The 19,616-nt window shown below is 45.0% G+C and overlaps 1 protein-coding gene across 2 annotated transcripts in view; it reads left to right on the top strand.

Annotated features, from left to right (window-relative positions):
- The first annotated feature begins 2,425 nt into the window (after nt 1-2,425).
- RSPO2 (R-spondin 2) overlaps nt 2,426-19,616 on the top strand; it is a 146,007-nt gene continuing 128,816 nt past the window's right edge. The window contains exon 1 of one of the 2 annotated variants that reach the window (XM_008143397.3): nt 2,426-2,519. In XM_008143397.3, the coding sequence (XP_008141619.1) occupies nt 2,426-2,519 (94 nt within the window). Of the gene's footprint in view, nt 2,541-19,616 lie in introns of both variants that reach the window. The other variant, XM_054708655.1, reaches the window with a different exon arrangement.

Below are 19,616 nucleotides of genomic sequence, written 5' to 3'. Positions count from 1 at the left end.
TCTGAAATGGATCTGGGAGTTCACTAAATGGAAAAGTATCTCTGGTTTTAAAAAATGCCAACGGTGAAACCCAAATGGTTAAAATTATGGAAGTAATCTTTGAAGACAGAAGGTTGAAAGCGGGCTGTAAATTTAAGGAGGACAGTAGCTGACTTATTTTCCTACATTGAAAGCCCGTCAGTGATGAGGTTTGCCCTCACACTGGTTAGACTCCACATCAAACTTCTTGGTGGAAATAGAAAGTTGATTGTAAGCCAGAACATAATAGAGATGGAAGAGTTCTTGGTCTAATTTCCTAAAATGATCGCCAAGCAGCTGAGAGCCAGAGAAATGCCCCCAAGTGACCCTGCTGGTTAATGGGAGAGCCAGATCTACTTGGTCTTGTGCTTAGTTTTGCTTTGAAAGAGTTGAAAAGACACTGATAACCACTGTTCTTGAATGGGTATTAAAGCTGCCTATGAGGACAGAGGGCTTACCTGGAGAAGACTGTATTCTCCCATGGGTTTAACTGCTTTAGAAGTGCATTTGGTGTGTGCATGTGCGTGAGCGCAGGGGGAAGTGGTATTTATGATGGAGGGCTATTCACTGCAATATCACGTCGTCATGTTTGTGTCACCCACTCCCTAGGCTGAACTGTTTCCAATCGCTTCCAAATTCTGTGATAAAAATCAAACACTCTGGGAGCAGAGAAACAGACCCTCTGTTTCTGCGATGTGTTTGTCAACTCTGCGCCCTATGGGCCAGTCTCAGGGGCCAACTTCCCTTATCTAGGAAATGGAACTAGTGACTGCAACTCAGATTTATGCAACTCAGACGTGCAGAAAGGGAATTCTGAGCACCTAAGTATGGCTATGTAATAGCGATGTTGGTAAAAGTGGTTATAGGTAGGCAATAACGCAGTAGTTGATAAGCATGACTATGCTAATACAGTGTCCTTACTACGGTATGCTTGTCTCAAGTCTCCAATGTCTGAACATCTGAAACTGAAGGCATGGAAAGGAAAATTAAAATGGCACAAAACGCTCCCACAATCCAAAACGTCCATTAAAAAGTGGCCCAGGTGTGGCATCTTTGGGAATGCGGCTCAAGTGTTTTCTCCTCTGGTCAGAAGCAGCAGCATTGAAGCCGTCAGCCACTCAGATCCTCCTGCAGGGAGGTTGGCGCTGAGGTTGGAACCGACCGCAGAGTGCCCGAGAGGAAGCCGGCCTAGCACGGTCCAGGGGCGCCCCCACCCCTGCTACCCACTCCAGGAAAGCCCGGAGGGGGCTCGCCTGGGGTTAGGCTCGCTGGAGGCTGTCAGCGCTCTTTAGGACCTCAGGGAAACCCGGGCGTTTCTGGCTTTAGGACCCAGGAACTCCTCGGCAGCTCTGACTCCGATGCCGTGGACCACAGCACCACCTACTTATAGAAGCATCCTGAGCCACAGCCGGCTGCATCTCCGTCGGAAAGTGCGCTCGCCACATCCCTTCGGCCTCCCGTGAGCGTCTCGCCTCCCTCAGCTCAGGAAAGGGAGCAAGAAACCTTAGCCGCGAAGTAGCTGCGGAGAGCGCTCGGGAAGCCGCCCCGTTGGACAGGGACCCAGGGAGTGAGAGCGGGCGCGCCCCTCGTCCGAGGATCGCACTCACCGGCGGGGACGCAGCACCCGCCGCGCTCCTGCCGGGCGCCGCCAGGCCGGAGGACCCTCCGCGTCCTTTGAACCCGCGGCGGCGGCCGCCGGAATCCCGAGCTGCCAGGCGCTCCCGGCGGGTCCCGGCTAACTTTCCCCCCGGCCCACGTGCGAGCGGGGCGGCTGGCTCCCGAGCCCGGGATGGGGCGCCGCGCCTAAGGCACCCGCACCGCCCGAGACGTAAGTGCCCACGGCAGGCGACGCCCCCGGGACCAACGGCGCCTGGGTGTCCCACCTTGGGACCCAAGGGCCGAAAAGCGCTCCTTTAGCCCCGCGCCCTCGGTGCCTTCGGGGCTCCATCCTTGCCCTAGAGAGCCGCACACGCCCTTTCCCCCCGGGTCGCAGCCTCCAGCGCCGCGGAGGTTGCTAATTTCCTGATTGTAATCACCTCCCGCTCCCGGTCAGCGGCAGCTGTGCGCTCGGGGTTGAGCTGCTCCGCGGCCAGTGCCTGGCAGGGAGTCCGCTCCCCGCTCCCCGCTCCCTCCCCTTCTTAAGTTGGGACGCGCGCAGGGGCGGCTGCCTCCCTGGGGCTCTCCACCCCCCACCCCCACCCCCCCACCCAGCCCGTTTCCCCTCCTGGTCTCACAGGGTCAAGGCGGGGAGATGCTGGCCGCGCGGCACTGACCGGCGCGGTCCTCGGGCTCCTGGCCACTCTCCCTCTGCGTCTTCCCAGCAGCGGGCAGCGCCGGCTCCTCTCCTCTGATGAGCCCTCCAGTTCCCCGACTCTGAGAGGCGTCTCTCCCCCGCCCGACCGCCCAGATGCAGTTTCGCCTCTTCTCCTTTGCCCTCATCATCCTGAACTGCATGGATTACAGCCACTGCCAAGGCAACCGGTGGAGGCGCAGCAAGCGAGGTGGGTGCTCTCCCCCGAGGTGCGCGGCGCGGGAGGGCGGGTCGCGGCGCTCCCTCCTGCCCGCGCTCCCTGGGCGCCAGGGAGCAGGAGGGTGCCCCCCCCACCCCCCCCCACTGCAGGGCACACCACCGCTCCCCACTCTCCGGGCGCGGAGCCCCGCACGACGCGGTTTTCCTGTCCTCGGAAGGTGTGGCCGGCCGGAGCGGCTCGTGCGGGGAGCCGGGTGGTCCCGGCTGGCGTGGGGTGCGCGGGGCTCCCTGGTGTGGTCCTGCGCAGGTTCGCCGCCGCGCGTCTCCTCCGACTTCTTCTCTCCTTCGGTCTCATTTCTTATTTGGCACCCAATGTCCTTGTTCTTCTCCGTCTCCTTTTCCTTTGAGTCCGTTTGACCGTCTCCCCTTGCAGCTCTACCTTCCCCCGCGCACGTGCGCCCCGAATCGTGACCCCAGATCGCTCCGGACGCAGCCTACCGGCGCGTGTGCGCGCGTGTGAGAGAGAGGGCGCGGGAGCGCGTCTCGGAGGGGTCCCAAGCCGAGGCGGAGGACCTGCATTTCCAGGAAAAGGGCCACATTGATGTCTCTTTCTGGAACCTCAGGCTGCGTGAGATGCTTCACGGAACTTTCTGCTTTGAGCGGGAGCTGGGGAGCAGGTTTTCTGGGGAGCGCTCGCCAGTCCAGGGATGTTTTGGGGACAGGCCGGGCTTTGCGCCCCCCCCCCCCCCGCCCGCCCCCCATTTACTTCTCTCCACAAAGCAGCTATTTCTGAGAGAGGCTTCTGGTCTCCATGAAATTCACTTGCGGCTTTTCAACCGCTCCCTCCCTCTCCATCACTTGTGTGAGCTGCGGAAAAGGCGAGTGGAAGCCTCCAGAAAGGTTTCAGAGAGAGAGCCAGCTCTCCTGCGGAGTTAGAGCGCCAGGTTCTGTCCCTGAGCCCCGCTGTGGCTGTAGCTAATCCAACTGCACTTAGAGGGAGAGCTGCTAAACACAATCAAGTCTTCTGCGGGATTTAAACACCCTCCCCCGCCCCCCAACCCTCCTACACCTTGCATTATACCCGCTCCTGGGAGGTGCGCAGCCGCCCTTCAGGGCCATCGAGCCATTTGAACTTTGGCGCGGTTAGAATTTGCCTTGAGGTTAACAGATCTTGATGTCTCCGGGCTATAAACGTCTCGCTCGACCTGTGATGTGATTTGTTTATAACTCGTTTTATGGAACCTCCAGTCCTGCAGCCCAGATTTCGGAGGGAGCTTTTCGCACCCTAATTTTTCACAGTTTTGTAGGAAGTCGTTAAGCTGTTCTCACCTCCCCGCGGGGCTGGAGGCCGGCCCCGCCGAGGGCAAGAGCTGGAGATGGCCCGCGCGGCGTGCAGCCTCCCCCAGCCCGTGCTCCCACGGACGCTGCAGACCTGTGGTTTATCTCTCTCGTGCTCTTTCTCTCTCATTTCTGACATTTGGAAATGCTTATGTTTAGAACTTTTCTGTATAAAAATACTAGGGAGAAATGCCTCCCAGAGGCCACGGGAGTTTGATAATGGATAGCAAATCTTGGAAAAGTCCCTCTCTTCCCCACCCCTCCCACCGGCTCCTTTCTCCACCCCAGGGTTTTCTTTCGAGGTATTATTTGGTCGAGCTGGCAATTTTTGATTACACTGTGGTCAAAAGTGTTTGGAGAGGCTTCCCCCTCGTCCCCCCCCCCCCCCCCCCCCTCTTATAAGCAGAAGTTGCGGGTCTCCTGGGTCGAAAAAGTCAAGTGCTTAGAGTTTGAGAAATATCGAAACATCAAAAGGCCTTTGCCAAGTGCTTGTGAGTTAGCGGACTTGCTAATTCAGGGCTGTCTTTCGGACCCACACAGTCTGTCCGGTGGTGGCTGAGCTGGGAGGCATCCGGCGTTCGGTTCCTGTAGAGTTTAACGTGGAGCAGGACATTACAGCACTCCTGCGGCCAGAAGCGATACTGCAGGCTTCTCCCCCGTGCCATCTCCAAGTCCCGCTCTGCCTTCTTAGGTACCGGAGGCAAAGCCTGTTTATTTCAAAGCTGCTTTAGCAAAATCTCATACCCCCCCCCCCAAGTGCTGACATTTAGCAGCCCAATCCTGAAGTGTGCAGGGGTAACGTTTGCCAAACCCAACTTTTCGATTTTTCGTGAAATTCAAATGCTTTCAAGTACATGTACGTTGGGAGGGTTGTACAGAAAAATAAAATTCTATCCAAGTGTATTTCCCCTTCCTCCCCCCACCTCTTTTTTTTCTTAACAGATGTCCCTTCCCAAATCCCACGTTTCTGGCTAAAATAACTGCGGTCCTTAAGGGTGACCACACTATCTGTGCCAACAAAGGGGGCACTGTGTTTTTAATTAAAAGTGGAACTACTTAAAGGGCTGGCTAGACAGTGTAGGGTGATAGTAGCTATTCTGCTTTGCAAGGAAGCTTAAGGATTGCATTGTGAGGGTATTGAAATGAATAGAGATCTAACTCAGGTTGTGTGAATTGTTCCTCTTCACAAACTTAAGCTGGTTTTAATTGATCTCACGTCCCCTGATTGATCCTACACCCCAATTGTTGCGCGTCCCAAACAATTGGCTTTCCCGAAGGAGATGGATTTAAATGAGTTCCTTGGTGAGTGCTTGACTACCGGCCAAATCGTGTCCGCAGTGACAGCTGACATGCTAGAGCCCATTGTGGCCCCAACATTTCCCCTTCCCCCTTTGTGTTGGAATAGTGGCAGTTAAATATTACTTTCCAGGAGGAAAAGTGATTAGTACCTTAAAAGAAGAAGGTGTTGTGGTTCAGAAGATCAGTTCTTTTCTTGGCTCTGGGCTGCCATGCAGGCAGCAGTGATACCAGGATTGGTTAGGCTAATGCCTGGGATCTGATACTGGTTTTTTTTTTTTTTTTTTTTCCCTCTTCATATTCCATCTGCAAATAATCAGACCTTCACTGTGGAGCATTCTCAGAACTTCTTTGGCACTATGTTTAGTCTGCTCTATGATCTCAGATGCACTATAATATCATTTTCTTAATGAAATAAAATTCTTGGCAGAGATCAGATAATTTAGTCAGTTAAAATCAATTGCATCCAGTGGGGAAGAGAGAGCAAATATATCATTTAACTCTATGTTTTATTTCAAAATATAGCCAGAGGATTTAGAGCATAGAATGCCGGCCTCCCCTCCTTTTGGACGAACCTTTCTCTGGGGGAGACCATCATAAGCAACCCCGGTTCATCTTTCTTCCCCTTTAGTTAGACACATTTCTAAAATAAAAATTCATTTGATAAACACTAAGAGGGCCTGGCAGCATTAATTTTTTAAAAATGAACCAGGCACGAACACAATACCGAGAATATCTTGAGGGGAGACACGTGTCAACGTTTTGAAAAGCTGATTGACAACTCCTGTGCAGTCTGTATGTTAACAGTCATAACTCATTGCCCCCCCACCCCCCTTCCCCACCTCCCGTTCAAAGGCATAGTCATTATTAGCTACTGTTAACCCCTACTGCCTGCATCTGTCTTTGGACCTCTCGTGATTTATTTGTATGGCAAACTGGCTTATTTGGTTCATCTTATTTTTTGTAGTGGTTGTAAGCCACATTTCAGGCTGAATTACTGAGAGGTGGGTAGACACATCATTACTTTATTATAGGCCCCTGGGATTTCTCGAGCCTGGTACATAGTGACTTATATTTATGTCTCCCTCATTCTGTGTATATGCTCCGTCACATTTTAACCAGGGTTTTATGAAAACTTCTTGATAAAATTCTTTTAAAAGCAGCAAGGCCCCCAGACCTATAACTGGTGCTCCTGGTGGTGTGATGGGAAGGGGCGCGGTGTCACAAGTGCTTCCGGCCCTAGCCTTCTCCACACTGAAGGGTGGGGGCACCTCGTTCTCCTGAGATTGGATTTGGCTTCTTCCATAAAAGCGAAGTATTTATCACAAACCGTGTGGGGTGTTTCTGGCAACTGAGGCTGGTAAAAAACATAAACGTTTTCTCTCAGACCTTAGAGGGCTAAACTAATTTGCGTCTTTAAAAATGGAATGAAGAGATGTGGAGATACTTGCTTTTACAATACTTTGAGTGATAGCCTATTCCTCACAGTATTCTTTCAAAATATGAAATGGCACATGGAACGTATTAACCTGCACTTAAACAAAAGAGCTTCAAAATACATTTTGTATGCTCACTTTCTTTAGGTTCCAGGGTATTTCAGAAAAGCCGATGGGACGTTTAACTTTGCAACATAAACACGTTCTTTCTTTTCTTTGGTTGACGGGCTGCTCTTTCTTCCTGCGTGATTCCGCGTTCTTCCGGCGAGTGTCTTAGCCGTGCACGGAGGTCAGGAAGGCGCCCTGCCCCAGCCAACACCTCAGTTAGCTACCGAAACTTTGGGGAGTGATTCGGAATGGGTGACACTCTCCCAGGCCTCCATTTAATCCTGGCTCTCTGCATCTGCTTGTACAATCCAGCTTGGGTGGAATCCAATAGTTGCAGAAATCACAAGTTGGAAATGACACTTCTAATTCCTTAATGCAAAACCACCTCTTGATCTAGTCAGAGACGAACTGGCCAGTTTATGGATTGTCCAGGCTACTTTTTACTTCTTTCCTCCCAAATGGCTGTCTTTTAATTCATCCCTTACCCCCCCCCCCCCCCCCCCCCCCGCCACTGGAAATAAGTATTCTCGCCTCTCCCAAGGCCAGGAAATAGATGACAGACATCATTTGATATATCACTTGATCACCACTCTGCTGAAAGGAGATGGTAAGCTCTCATATGAAGATAAAGTTTTAAACTTTTTTTTTTTTTCTAATTATCATGATATTCATTATTTTCCCCCAGGATTTACAGCAATCAAGGACTCACCTTTAGGTAAATATAGTGTTACATAACCATGTTTATAAATTTTCATATTTTAGCTAGAATACATATGGAGGGTGAAATTAATATTAAAGTGCATATATTACAGACCTAACTATTTATATGATAGGGCATGTATATAAGCATACATGTATATATGTGTGTGTATATATAGGCATGTGGGTGTGTGTCAAGAAGAGGGGTGGGGATGGTATGACTCTAAGGGATTGGGTTTTTGCAACTAAAAAGGATTTTCACTTTTCTTTCTCAGTTCTTGTTTTCTTTCCATCTTTCTCTCATCCAGGTTGACAGAACAGGGTGGGAGACAGGGGATGGGAAGGAGGAGGAGGAGAGGGAATGAGTAAGAAAGGATAGAGCATTTTCAGTTTTTCCAAGGCCAACCCTTATTCATCTCTCTTCTAGGACTTTCTGTATCACCCACTTTCTTCTCAAGCATGCTGCTGCCCCCTAATTCTAAAATTCTTCATCTCCTCCTTCCCCAGGGATTTTTCCAATCTCTTCCCCTCTCCCCCCACCTCCCCTCCTTTTTTTTTTTCACTTCTCTTTTCCCTTGCTTAACAGTCCTCTTTCATTCATTTCATTTCAGGAAAGGTTTTTTATTTTTATTTTTTTATATCATCCATACCCAGTACTCACCTCATTGCCAACACCACCAACATGGTTGCAGTCCTGTTACTCGTTCCTCTGGAGATATCTTATCACTCCTATCCAGAAAAGTCTCTTCCTTTGGCTAGTGGCTCCATGCTCTAGTTTTGCCTCCACATTCTGCCTACTTCTCCTCTTATGTCCCTCATTTGGAATAGGCATAGACGGCTATTTCTTTATTCTTCCCACCCATCCCTATATCTTGAATTGTTATTTACACATAGAGTCCTTCCACTCAAGCCCCAACTTTTTTTTTTTCTTTTTAGAATGAATGAGTTTTTTGAGCTTCAGAATATATTACCCTCTGATTTCCCAACTACTGTTATATGGATAGATAGTCCATGCACCTTCCTATATGGATAGATATTCCATGCACCTTCCTGTGTGGGTATGTTTTCCATTTCATGCACAACTCGACAACTTCTTTTTGTCCTTTATGCCCTCTCCCAAATGTGTTCCTCTGCCTGTATTCTTATTTTTATTTATAGGGTTTCTATGTGTCAAGGCTGGAAGCCACACTGTAGGCTTTGACTTTCCTGTTTCCTCTTTTATTGGTTCATTCAGTCCTAGTGAGTCTACCTCAGAAATGCTGTTCATATCCACCCTTTCCTTTCCATTCCCAAAGGTATTTTGTAGCTCAGACCCTCACTGACTCTCATCTCGCAGCATCCACTTCTTCCTCACTTCATCCTTTACAGTGATTGCTGCCAAACTGACTTTTCCTCATCCACAGACCTGATCATGTGACTTCTCTTCTAATAAACCTCAAACCTTCCAGGTCTCCATATCAACTACCTTTTTTTTATTTTATTTTATTGATTTTTTACAGAAAGAGAGAGGGATAGAGAGTTAGGAACATCGATGATAGAGAAACATCGATCAGCTGCCTCCTGCACACCCCCCACTGGGAATGTGCCCGCAACCAAGGCACATGCCCTTGACCGGAATCGAACCCGGGACCCTTCAGTCCGCAGGCCGATGCTCTATCCACTGAGCCAAACCGGTTTCGGCTCAACTACCTTTTTTACGTTGCATTCAAGGTTCCCTATCATCTGACTGCAGCCTGTTTCCAATCTTCCACCACCCTGAAAGTACTATACCCTTAAGCTATACCAGATTACTTCATTTCCAACCACGCCATGTGTTTTCATGTTGTTGAACATGTGGTAGTTCATGGCTAAAACATCACTGCCTCTACGAAGCCTTCCTGGAATTTTCCCTGTTTTTTTAACTTTTTGTGCTGCTCTTAAAGAACTCTTATTTTCACTTTTATTCTGGTTATTTTGCCATAAACCTTATTACTATATTTTAGGTTCCTCTTTGGCAGAACTTTAGCATATTCATCTTGATACTTCCCCAAACGAAGTCTAAAGAATGCTTCCTCCGCAAGTTGTGGCTGAACAAAAAGTCATTGACTATGAGGTTTTGTTTATTTCCCATTATAATGATTTTGGTGACTTCATGAGAAATTTCTTTCAGTCAAAGGTCTTTGGACGTAGTTACACTTTGAATGAATGATTAGACAATGAGTATAAACTCACTGTGTACTATAGTCTTCTTTAGAGTTTAAAGACAAACAAAACAGCACTGATGTATAAAAGCATCCCCAGTCCAGTCCTCATCTTGTAGTCTCTTTTCATAATCCTCAGGATTTCAGAGTATAAGTGCCTATGTGTTACATGCGGTTGAGTTTCTCTGACTCCTGATGACCCTGTGAGTAGGTGATGTCCCCAGTGTCCTGTCCTCTATAGCGCCCCCACTAACTCCTATAGACTCATGCCTGTGGCTTCTGTTACGGAGTATTTAATCTACACATCTGTTTATAATTTGAATGATAGAGTATTTCAAATGACAGGTGAGTTTGGGGCAGGGTTGGGTAAACTCTGTGGGGGGTAACCTATATTTTAAAAACACTTCTTTTAGAGAAAGAGTCAATAATGGATTTTTTTTTTTTGCCCCAAAAATACTTTGTCTATATGAATAAGCATTTAGGGGAAAATAAAAGGAAGCAGTATTTATCTTCTTAAAAGGTAATCATATCAGTAACATAGATCAATTAGTAGAGGAGAACATTCAGTCTGCATCCTTACGTTTTTGACTTTACTGTAAATCTAGTTATGCAGAGATACCTGTGAGAGGCACAGGTGTGTGTGTGTGTGTGTGTGTGTGTGTGTGCGCGCGCGCGCAATTTAGAACAAGTTCTAAATTGTGTGAGTAGGCTATGTAGTTTCTTGTGACTTTCAGAAGAGCACTGATAATTCACTGCCTTTGAAAGAGTTGAGACTGGGTTGACTTATTAGGAAGATGAGCTGCTCACTGAAATAAATGTGATTTTATAAAAACTAACAGGTACATTGAAAAGAAATAGAACTAGAATTCAACCCTCCTGAATTGCCTGGCTTTTCTTGTACACTTTCAACATAAATATTCATTTTAAAAAAGGAAAGAAACCACCTTTGTACCCATTCAAAGTTCTTTGGTCCACAGACTATTCAGCCTCAGGACTAACTACAACTCATAATTTTGCTAATAACATAACTGATATGAAGTAACGGAGTGCTGAGGGGGTGGAGAAACTGAGGTGTAGGACCTTAAGTGTGATCTGGTAAAATTTGCATATTAATATGGCTAAGTTTATTATTATTTAAAAAAACCAATCTTGTATATGAATTATAGGAACCTCTTTTATTTCTGGTATTCTGATAGCCAGAACAAATGTATGTGTATCTGTGGGTGCACACTCATGCATGTGTGTGTATATGTGTATTTTATGTATACACACATATTTTAGCAATCAGAATACAATCAGATAACCAATCAGGGTTAGAGAAAAGTTATTAAATTGTCTTACATCTACTCTAAAGCCTAGAAACTAATTATAGGTAGCTTTCCCCCTTAGACAGTTGTTGGGAAAGCCTTACAATTTACTCAGAACCTTTTCATTTCCATCACCCATGGGAGGATAGTAAGCACACTTATGAAACAGAGGTAGGCTTGGTCGGAACATTCCTTTTGAATAAGGTTTCTTCACTTGGGACTCCAGAGGCGGGGACAGTGTTTTTGTGTCTCCTATAATTAGAAGGAAAATCTTTTCTTTTTTTTTTTTCTTTGTGGGGGAGGGAAGGTAGGTATATATAGAGAGGATCTAGAGCTTTCGCTGAATTATCAAAGTGGCCTGCAGTTCATTTCTTTCCTTCAACACGTTAAGAAGCAGTGATTAAAGAAATACGAGGTAACCTTCTTAATTAGCATGATGCCAACCGGCTGCTTCACAATGGTACAGAAATTTGTCCTCCAAGTTCATGTTCTGTGTGTCGGTTTCTAGACACTTGCCCCGAGTATACTTTACAGTATGAGGACACGTTGGGAGCACCATCTCAAGATTTATTTTAGCAAATACTTCCTTGGCTAATACTCCTTACTCCAAGACAATAGTTGTTAAAGTCTCCTCTCCATTTCCCTAAAAAGTTTATAAAAGTACAAAATAAATAGACAGAATAAGGGGTTCTGTTAAAACTTCTCATATGGTCTAATTTTTATCTCATTAACAAAGCAGTGATATAGTGTTAGCAATCGCTGTTGCAATCTTCCAGCTGATGCCATATGGTGCTGGCACCGGTGTGACTTGTATGTTTCACGCTGCCAGTTCATAGACTGGTCAGAACCAGGCCGAGCCCTCATCAGTTCTGGCCAAACGGGCTTCTGCTGGATCCTTGCTGCTGGGTCAGCACATTTGGAATTTTTCCACATTGAGGGCCTTAGCCTCTCACCTATTGCTGGATACGACTTGCCAAGCAGCCACTCCACAATGCAAACGCTCACACCGATAGAGGGCACACTCTGCATTCTTTTCCTGGTGCTTTGTTCTCTGACTTTCTGTAAGATTTGTGTTTGCTCCGCTTTCCCCTGTAGGTTCAGGTCGCAAACCTGCTCTGCTTTCTCCAGTAAGACTGATGCCATCATCATCATAACATCCTCACGGAGAGGGAGGGGAAAAGGAACCATAAAGAGAGCTTTCAGGCTGACTGAGCGTTTCTGGGTTTGGTCCCTAATCTCCTTCATACAAGACCTTTTCATCAAAAGGCAAATGTAACCAACCTCTCAGTTTTAATAATATCTGGAAGGCAGATAATTGAAGCTAGGAATTGCATTAGCCCGGGGATGGATTCCAGCTTCTACAGCCACTTGGAAAACATTAGGGTTTTTTGTTTGATTGTTTGTTTTTTAAGGATGTTTTCCATAAAATGCATGCCTAAAAAATTAAGCAACTGGTAAAATTCGGGGTTGCCCAAACAAGTTCAAATTGATACTTCCCAATTAATTGTTTGCCAAATTCTTTAATGTTTATGGAGAAACCCATTTCTTTCAATGCATCATCCCTTTGAGAATGGTGGAAATTGTCTGATTTTATTTGAAAAATCCAAAGTTTATTTATTTTGTTTAAGTTTTCTCTCTCCTCAAGTAATGAAAGTCTGATGTAGGATTAAAAAACCCTTCTGTTCCTTGTTGTTCACCTTCCATGCTGTGGTCAAAGCTGGTTTCTAATGCTGAGGAATTTGTGCTATATCATCATCAAATTGGATATTTAGTTTAGCACACTGCTTCAGTTTCAAGACCAGGTTCCAGTTTCGTTGAATCAGAGTGGGGTTAATAGCCCTATAACCAAGTGACACATCCTATGTCTGTCACCCCCCACAGAAGTAGACCTTTGGTGGGTAACAAAGGTATTTGTTTTTCTCAGACCTTCTGCCATGATTGGTCTTTGAAGACTCTCCATTCGAATGAGAAACACTTGGCAGCCCAGTGGATGGAGAAGGACTGGCACCTGGGGCTCCCAGGTTACAATCTGTGAATCTGAGTTAAATGAAGGCAGACCTAGTCTTTGACTTATGTCCTCTGGGCAGTTTCTTGTAGGTGGGAGAATACTTTGTTACAGGTCATGCTCATTTTGACACTCTGCTGCTTGATGATATTTTAGAAGTTCACTTTCTTTGGAGTTGTTTGTGCATGTGTGTTTCAGGGTCAGGCTTAGAGAAGAATTTTGAGGGAGCTAGTTCTGGGAAGCCGTGGCAGAGAACAGCTGTAGGTTGGGTGATTGGAATGAGCAAACTAACTTGAATTCTTTTATTTATCCAAGGATCTGGATATCTGTTTAATGCTGTGAGAGAAGTCAGAGCTGTCCTATCCATAGCATTCCTTCTACTGGTGAAAGATATACTGTGGTCACCCTCCTTCCACCAGCTCAGTATAGTGGAGAAACTTTGTTAGGGTCAAGAGACTACGTAATTTGAAAAACCAAATGTTGTTTGATAGTGGACAGTGGTGGTTCCCAGAGGCACCATTAGTGGATTGTGGTTAGTTTGTTGTGGAGTTAGGGAAGCCAATCGTACCACTCCTGGTGGCCAATAAGTCATGCAGTGGCTGATGTGATCTTGACTGTATCCTGTCAATTATGAAATACTTATTTTAAAGCAAAGCCCAGATGATGTCCTTTCATCCTATGTATTTCTTGCAAATATGCTTATTCTTTGGTAACACATCTTAATCAGTATGTAATCAAACGTCATCATTTGTCTCAAAAATATCTTGATACAGCTAGTGTGTACGAATCAGCATTCGAGTAATAGCCACACATGGCTAGGTTGATATGTCCCTCAAGTTTCTTTGATTCTAAATCAGGACTTTCCCACCCGTCTTCCTATGCCATTGACTTACTGAAAAACCCTGGTCAGTTTTTTGCAGAATGTCTGATATTCTGGATTTTTCCATTTTCTCCCTCCTGGGGGGTCATTTGACTTTTTATATATTTTTCAATATCCTCCATATTATCTGTTAACTTGAAGGTCTCCTTGAAGGTTGGATTAGATTCAGGTTCAACGTTTTTGGCTGGAACACTTCCGCAGGTGGTGCTCTGTGCTTCATTTTACACCAATCAGGAAGCACAAGATCCCATGTGCCATTTTTAGTGACGCTGAGATTGATCAAAGGTTCATGTGGTAACAGCCTGATCCTTCCATTTTAAGGTTCCTATTCAACTTTTAGCTAATGGTTTCTTCTATTAATGATCTTTGTCTGAATCATCAGTTTTCATTAGGATTTGCAAATAGTGATCTTAAAATTTTTTTTTCATTATTCCTTTCACATGTGTTAGCTGAAATTTTATTAAAAATCAGTTCAGTTCTGGCCAGATAGGGTGTGATCCCAATACACCAAAGTTGTGGGTATCCCCCGGTCAGGACACATACAGAATCAATCAATGAATGCATAAATAAGAGGAACAACAAATCATTCTCTCTCCCTCCTTTTCTCCCTCCCTCCCTCCCTTTCCTTTCCTCTCTCTCTCTCAAAATAAATAAATTAATTTAAAAGTTAATTTTAGCCATACATAGTTTATTCCTATGAAACATAGTTATTATAGGAAAAGCAGACAATGCACTTAATTCTTTCCCTCTAATTGCCAGTCTTTAGAGTAAGGAGTTGGTCCGCATCTGGCCAGCCAGTGGATCAACTTCACTACAAGTGAATGAAATGCTTTGATTTGTGTCAAACCATTTTGCCTGTCAGATGGAGGAGGTGAAGTCTTCCAATGAATAGTTCCTGCTACTGAAACAGTAGTGGGAGACTGACATCCAAAACATCTTTTTGGCTCCCGCTAACAAGAATGAAATGCAAACCTTCTGAAAACCTGACTTCTATTAGACATCTTCTGATAATGTTTTCTGTTAACAGCTTTCAGAGAAGCTACTGAGTGAGCATACAGTAGCTCCGGCCTGGTGTAATCTGAGGCTCATTGGGTAGAAAAACAGTACTTTGTGCTACTTAAACACTCTCTGGAAGGCTTAGAGAGGAGAGGAAGGAAAATATTTGAGGAGATCAACTGGATGTTGTAGAATACAAGTAACGTCACCTGAGAAGGATTAAAGTTTCCCCGAAGCTTGACCTGAATGGCAGCTGGCCACTTACAATGTGCTCTCCAGATCCATTGGTGGCTCATTTTGCAGTGCAGTCTGACTTGCAGGCAGATGAGGAAAGGGTCTAGATATTACATGCTTTCAGTGGGGAAGTGACAGCAAAGTTGTAAAAAAAATTCTATTTATTAGATGCAGCTGGCTCTTTCAATTACAGAAATCTTGCCTTTTTTCCATTTAAAAACCTAGCTTATTGTTAATAAGAAAGCCACTATTGGTGTAATTTTTGTACTACCCATTGAAAGACACCATAATATGTAGATTTAATAATTTCAAATTGAACATTTAATTTATACAGATGTCCATAGGGAGGACCAAATTGGAGAGGATGTTAGAGATTTTAAACATAAACATATTTAATACACGACTCTAGCAAGCCGTTGCCGGAGAAGTGTAGCACTTAGGAGTCCAGTGCCTTCCCAGGATGTGAGAGAGAGCAAAAGTGTGAACACAGGACACTGGTTATGTTGCCAGACAGGGACACGGGGCTGGGGATGCACACGGCGTCTTTTCCTGATGGAAGATTCTAGAGAAGGAATTTTTTCCCCCTTTGACCTGTATGTGTTTAAGAAACCAGATGAGCTGTATCCACTAATTAGGGGCTAGTAGTTCATGTCCTTTATACTGCATTTTCTTTCATTTGGTTTTGAAAGTTATTTTGGTAATAACCCCTCATATTGTTGAGACATTTAGGTGTTTTGTCTTGGAAGCAAGTGGTAACGACTTGACACCATGCTCACGTAAGTTGTTGGTTAAAAAAAGCCACTAGCTCAGGAGTATTTTTTTTAATGAATATAAACCAACATTTAATTCATTGTTGGAAATTTGGAAAACCGAAAACACAATGAAGAAAACAAAGCTAGCAATCATCTTTCCACTCAGCGATAACATTTTGGTTTTTATATTTCCAGATGTCCCTTCCCTTCCCTTCCCTTTCCCATAAATAGAATACTTTAAAACAATACATCATAAGCACATAATCTCAACTCTTTTAATGATATTATTTATAATGCCTGGATTGTTGACAACCATGAAATTTAAAAATCCATGTCCTTGTTGTTAGAAGTTAAATATTCCAGTATTAACTTTTCAGTATTACTAATAATGCTGCTATGAACATCCTTGTTTATTTTTTCCCTTAGGAACCACTTCAGCACTAGATATAACAATTAATATACTATGATCATTGCATTTATTGAGCAGGTACTATATACCACGCATAGTTCTTGAGGCTACATGTGATTTCATTTCATCCTCAAATGGCCCTGTGAGGCAGGCTCTATTTCTTCCTCCTTTCTATAGATGAAGAATCTTGAGGCGCAGGAGAGTCAGTCCTTTGCCCAAGGTCACAGATCTAGTAAGTGGCAGAGCTAGCATTTCAGTCTAGGCCTTTGACTCAGCCTTACCCACCAAGAAGCAAAGGTGAGACTTCAGATCTTATGGCCAACCTTCCTTCAGAATGTTGCACTGATGCTTATTCTGTAGGTGGGGGATAGTGTGTGTATTGCCTTGAGGCTTTGATAATATATGTTATTTTCTTTTAAAAATACCTTGTTGAATTATTCTTGTAGAGCATACAAAGGAAGCATCACCCTGATCCCTAAGGAGCTCACGAGTTCTAGAGAGAGACACAGCGTTCTCGTCTGTTTTTCCTGCCTCCGTGTGACGCGAATGTCCACGTAGTGGCTTAAACCTTTGCTCCTTGTTTTCTCAGCAGCACTTGTCATGTCTGTGTCCCTCTCCAGTAGATTTTGAACCACTCTTCTCTCAGCCTGTTGACATGCTGTAGAGCAGGCTATCAGCATCTCTGTCCTGTGCCACATCCACAGCCTTCCAGCCCAGCTCCCCACAGGGTGACCAGAGTGATTGGTCATAAAACAGAAGTCGGAGTGTTTGCTGTCACCGCGGACATGCTGCAGTGGATGTCGTCTGTATCTGACATAAAGCCCAACGCCTCGTCAGCCCGGGGCGCCGTGTGACTTGGTCTGCTTATTTCTGCAGGTGCCTCAGGCCCATTCACCTCTCTCTGCTTCTCAAACGGGAAACTTGCTCCTGTCTCGGGACCTTTGCATTTGTTGTTTAACTCTCTCTCAAAAGACCAGCTCCTTTCCCGGTAACTGTAGCTAAAGCAGCATATTTCTCTTTTTCCCTTTTCTGTATTAAATTGTCCAGGATAGGGGGAGGAAAGGAAAGGGGCAGATATGGCATAAATCTCAAGATATAGTTGCCTCAGCCCGGCTGGCATGGCTCAGTGGTTGAGTGTCGATCTATGAGCCAGGAGGTCACAGTTTGATTCCCATTCAGAGCACATGCCCAGATTGTGGGCTTGAGCCCCAGTTAGGGGCATGCAGGAGGTAGCCGATCAATGATTCTCTCTCGTCATTGATGCTTCTATGTATCTCTCCCTCCCTCTCCCTCCCACTCTGAAATCAATAAAGATATATATATATATTTTAAAAAAAAGATACACTGGCCTTAGGCTACGAGTGAGCAGCTCCTTACATTTTGTACTGTAGGAGCTTCGTTCACTTCATCCTAGTCCCAGCCCTGCTCTAGTATGTCAACTGTTTATTTCTTAAACATTCTAGAACTTTCCCTGTGGCTGAGAACACTGTGTTCATCAAAACACATTTCTTTTGCCTCTTGGGCATGTAGTTAGACCATTCCAGACTCCCTGGGAGCTGGGTGTGGCCAGGAGCCGGAGGTTTGTAGTGGAAAGTGTGCAGAAGTGATGTAGTACTACCATTAGACCCGGCCCAGGAAACCTCCTGCGGAGGAGTCCCTCACTCTTCTTGAGTCAGTCAGCTCGGTAGAGAGGACCTAGGCCCCCCCCCCCCCCGCCCCTCCCTGACCCTGAGCCCCTGGGGACAACAGGGCCTCCATCCAGGTAAATAGTCTTGGGCGCCCGAATGACCCCGTGGGAGTCCCCTTCTGTGTACATGCTCTGGATCCTGTGTGAGCAAGAAACACACTTTTGGTGTTTAAGCCACTGAGACTTTGACATTTGCAACAATATGGGTCAATCTGGAGGGCATTATGCTAAGTGAAATAAGCCAGACAGAGAGACAAATACTGCATGGTATTACTTATGTGTGGAATAATAATAATAATAATAAAAATCAAATTCATAGAAACAGTAGAAAAGTGGTTCCCAAGGCTGGGAAAGTCAGGGAAACAGGGAGAGGTTGGTAAAAGCTTCAAACTTCCAGTTATAAGATGGAATAAGGTCTAAGGATCTACTGTAGAACATGGTGACTATAGTTGGTAACACTGTGTTGAATAATTGAAATTTGCTAAGAGTAGAAAAAAAATTAAGGTAAATATGTGAGGTGATGGAAATGTCTATTAATTCAATGGGGGAATCCTTTCACAATGTATAAATATATCAAATCATCTTTAAATACATTACGAACTTAGTTGTCAATTATGCCTCCGGACAGCTGGGAAGACAAAAAAATAGCACCGCTCGCCCTTGCCATTTCAAGCTCTGGTATTCCACCAGAGGATTTGGAACATGTGCTCCAAAAGGGTGGGGACCTTGCTCACATTGTATCAAAGAAATATTTATTTGAACAAATAAATGTAAAATATCAACTTCGGTTTATAGACAATTCAAGACAGAATGCTGAAGAACGATGCCAGTAGGAAAGGTCTCTGGGTTTAGAGGGGAAGGAGCGGGTGATGCTCTGGCAAAAGATTTCATGAAAATGGGACTTCCTTCTTTTAAAAAATATTTTTATTGATTTCAGAGAGGAAGGGAGGGAGAGATAGAAATGTCAATGATGAGAGAGAATCATTGATAGGCTGCCTCCAGCATGCCCCACACTGGGGATCGAGCCCGCAACCCTGACCAGGAATCAAACCATGAGCTCCTGGTTCATAGGTTGACACTCAACCACTAATCTGTGCCCGCTGGGTGGCACTTAACTCGTAAGTGTAAGATATTCACTATTTATAAAGTGGTCCTCATGAATTCCTGAATCACAGATGTTTTGAAAAAACTATACCAAAGGTATGCCGTGGTGATTTCACACTGAAAGTATAGAATTTAATAACAGTTTAGATACTAGGCTATACCCAATCATTTTTAGAGTTACATGCCTACAATTGGAAAGTACTGAAAATTCCCTGCCTTTATTTCTTACTGATTATGCCCAATGTATATTTGAACTTATGTTTTAAGAATTTTGTAACTTATGCAACAGAGAAGGAAAGCCTGCTTTTATTACTTATATAGTGGAATTCTTTGATGTCCAAGGTCAGTTGATTATTTTGCTTACCTAGTGGGAGGAACATTAGTGTGGGGTTAGAATCTGTTGGCATTCTAGAAATGTCCAGGCTCTAAGAAGAGGATATTATTTAGCACTGAATAGTTGATGATGGGAAGGATTTGGGTAAGGACTAAAGATTTTTAAAAAAAATATACTTTATTGATTTTTTTTACAGAGAGGAAGGGAGAGGGATAGAGAGTTAGAAACATCGATGAGAGAGAAACATCGATCAGCTGCCTCCTGCACATCTCCTACTGGGGATGTGCCCGCAACCAAGGTACATGCCCTTAACCGGAATTGAACCTGGGACCTTTCAGTCCGAAGGCCGATGCTCTATCCACT

This window comes from Eptesicus fuscus, chromosome 19, assembly GCF_027574615.1.
Source record: "Eptesicus fuscus isolate TK198812 chromosome 19, DD_ASM_mEF_20220401, whole genome shotgun sequence".
Taxonomy (NCBI): domain Eukaryota; kingdom Metazoa; phylum Chordata; class Mammalia; order Chiroptera; family Vespertilionidae; genus Eptesicus; species Eptesicus fuscus.
Note: the sequence above shows the minus strand (reverse complement) of the source record. Positions and strands in the feature narration are given on the sequence as shown.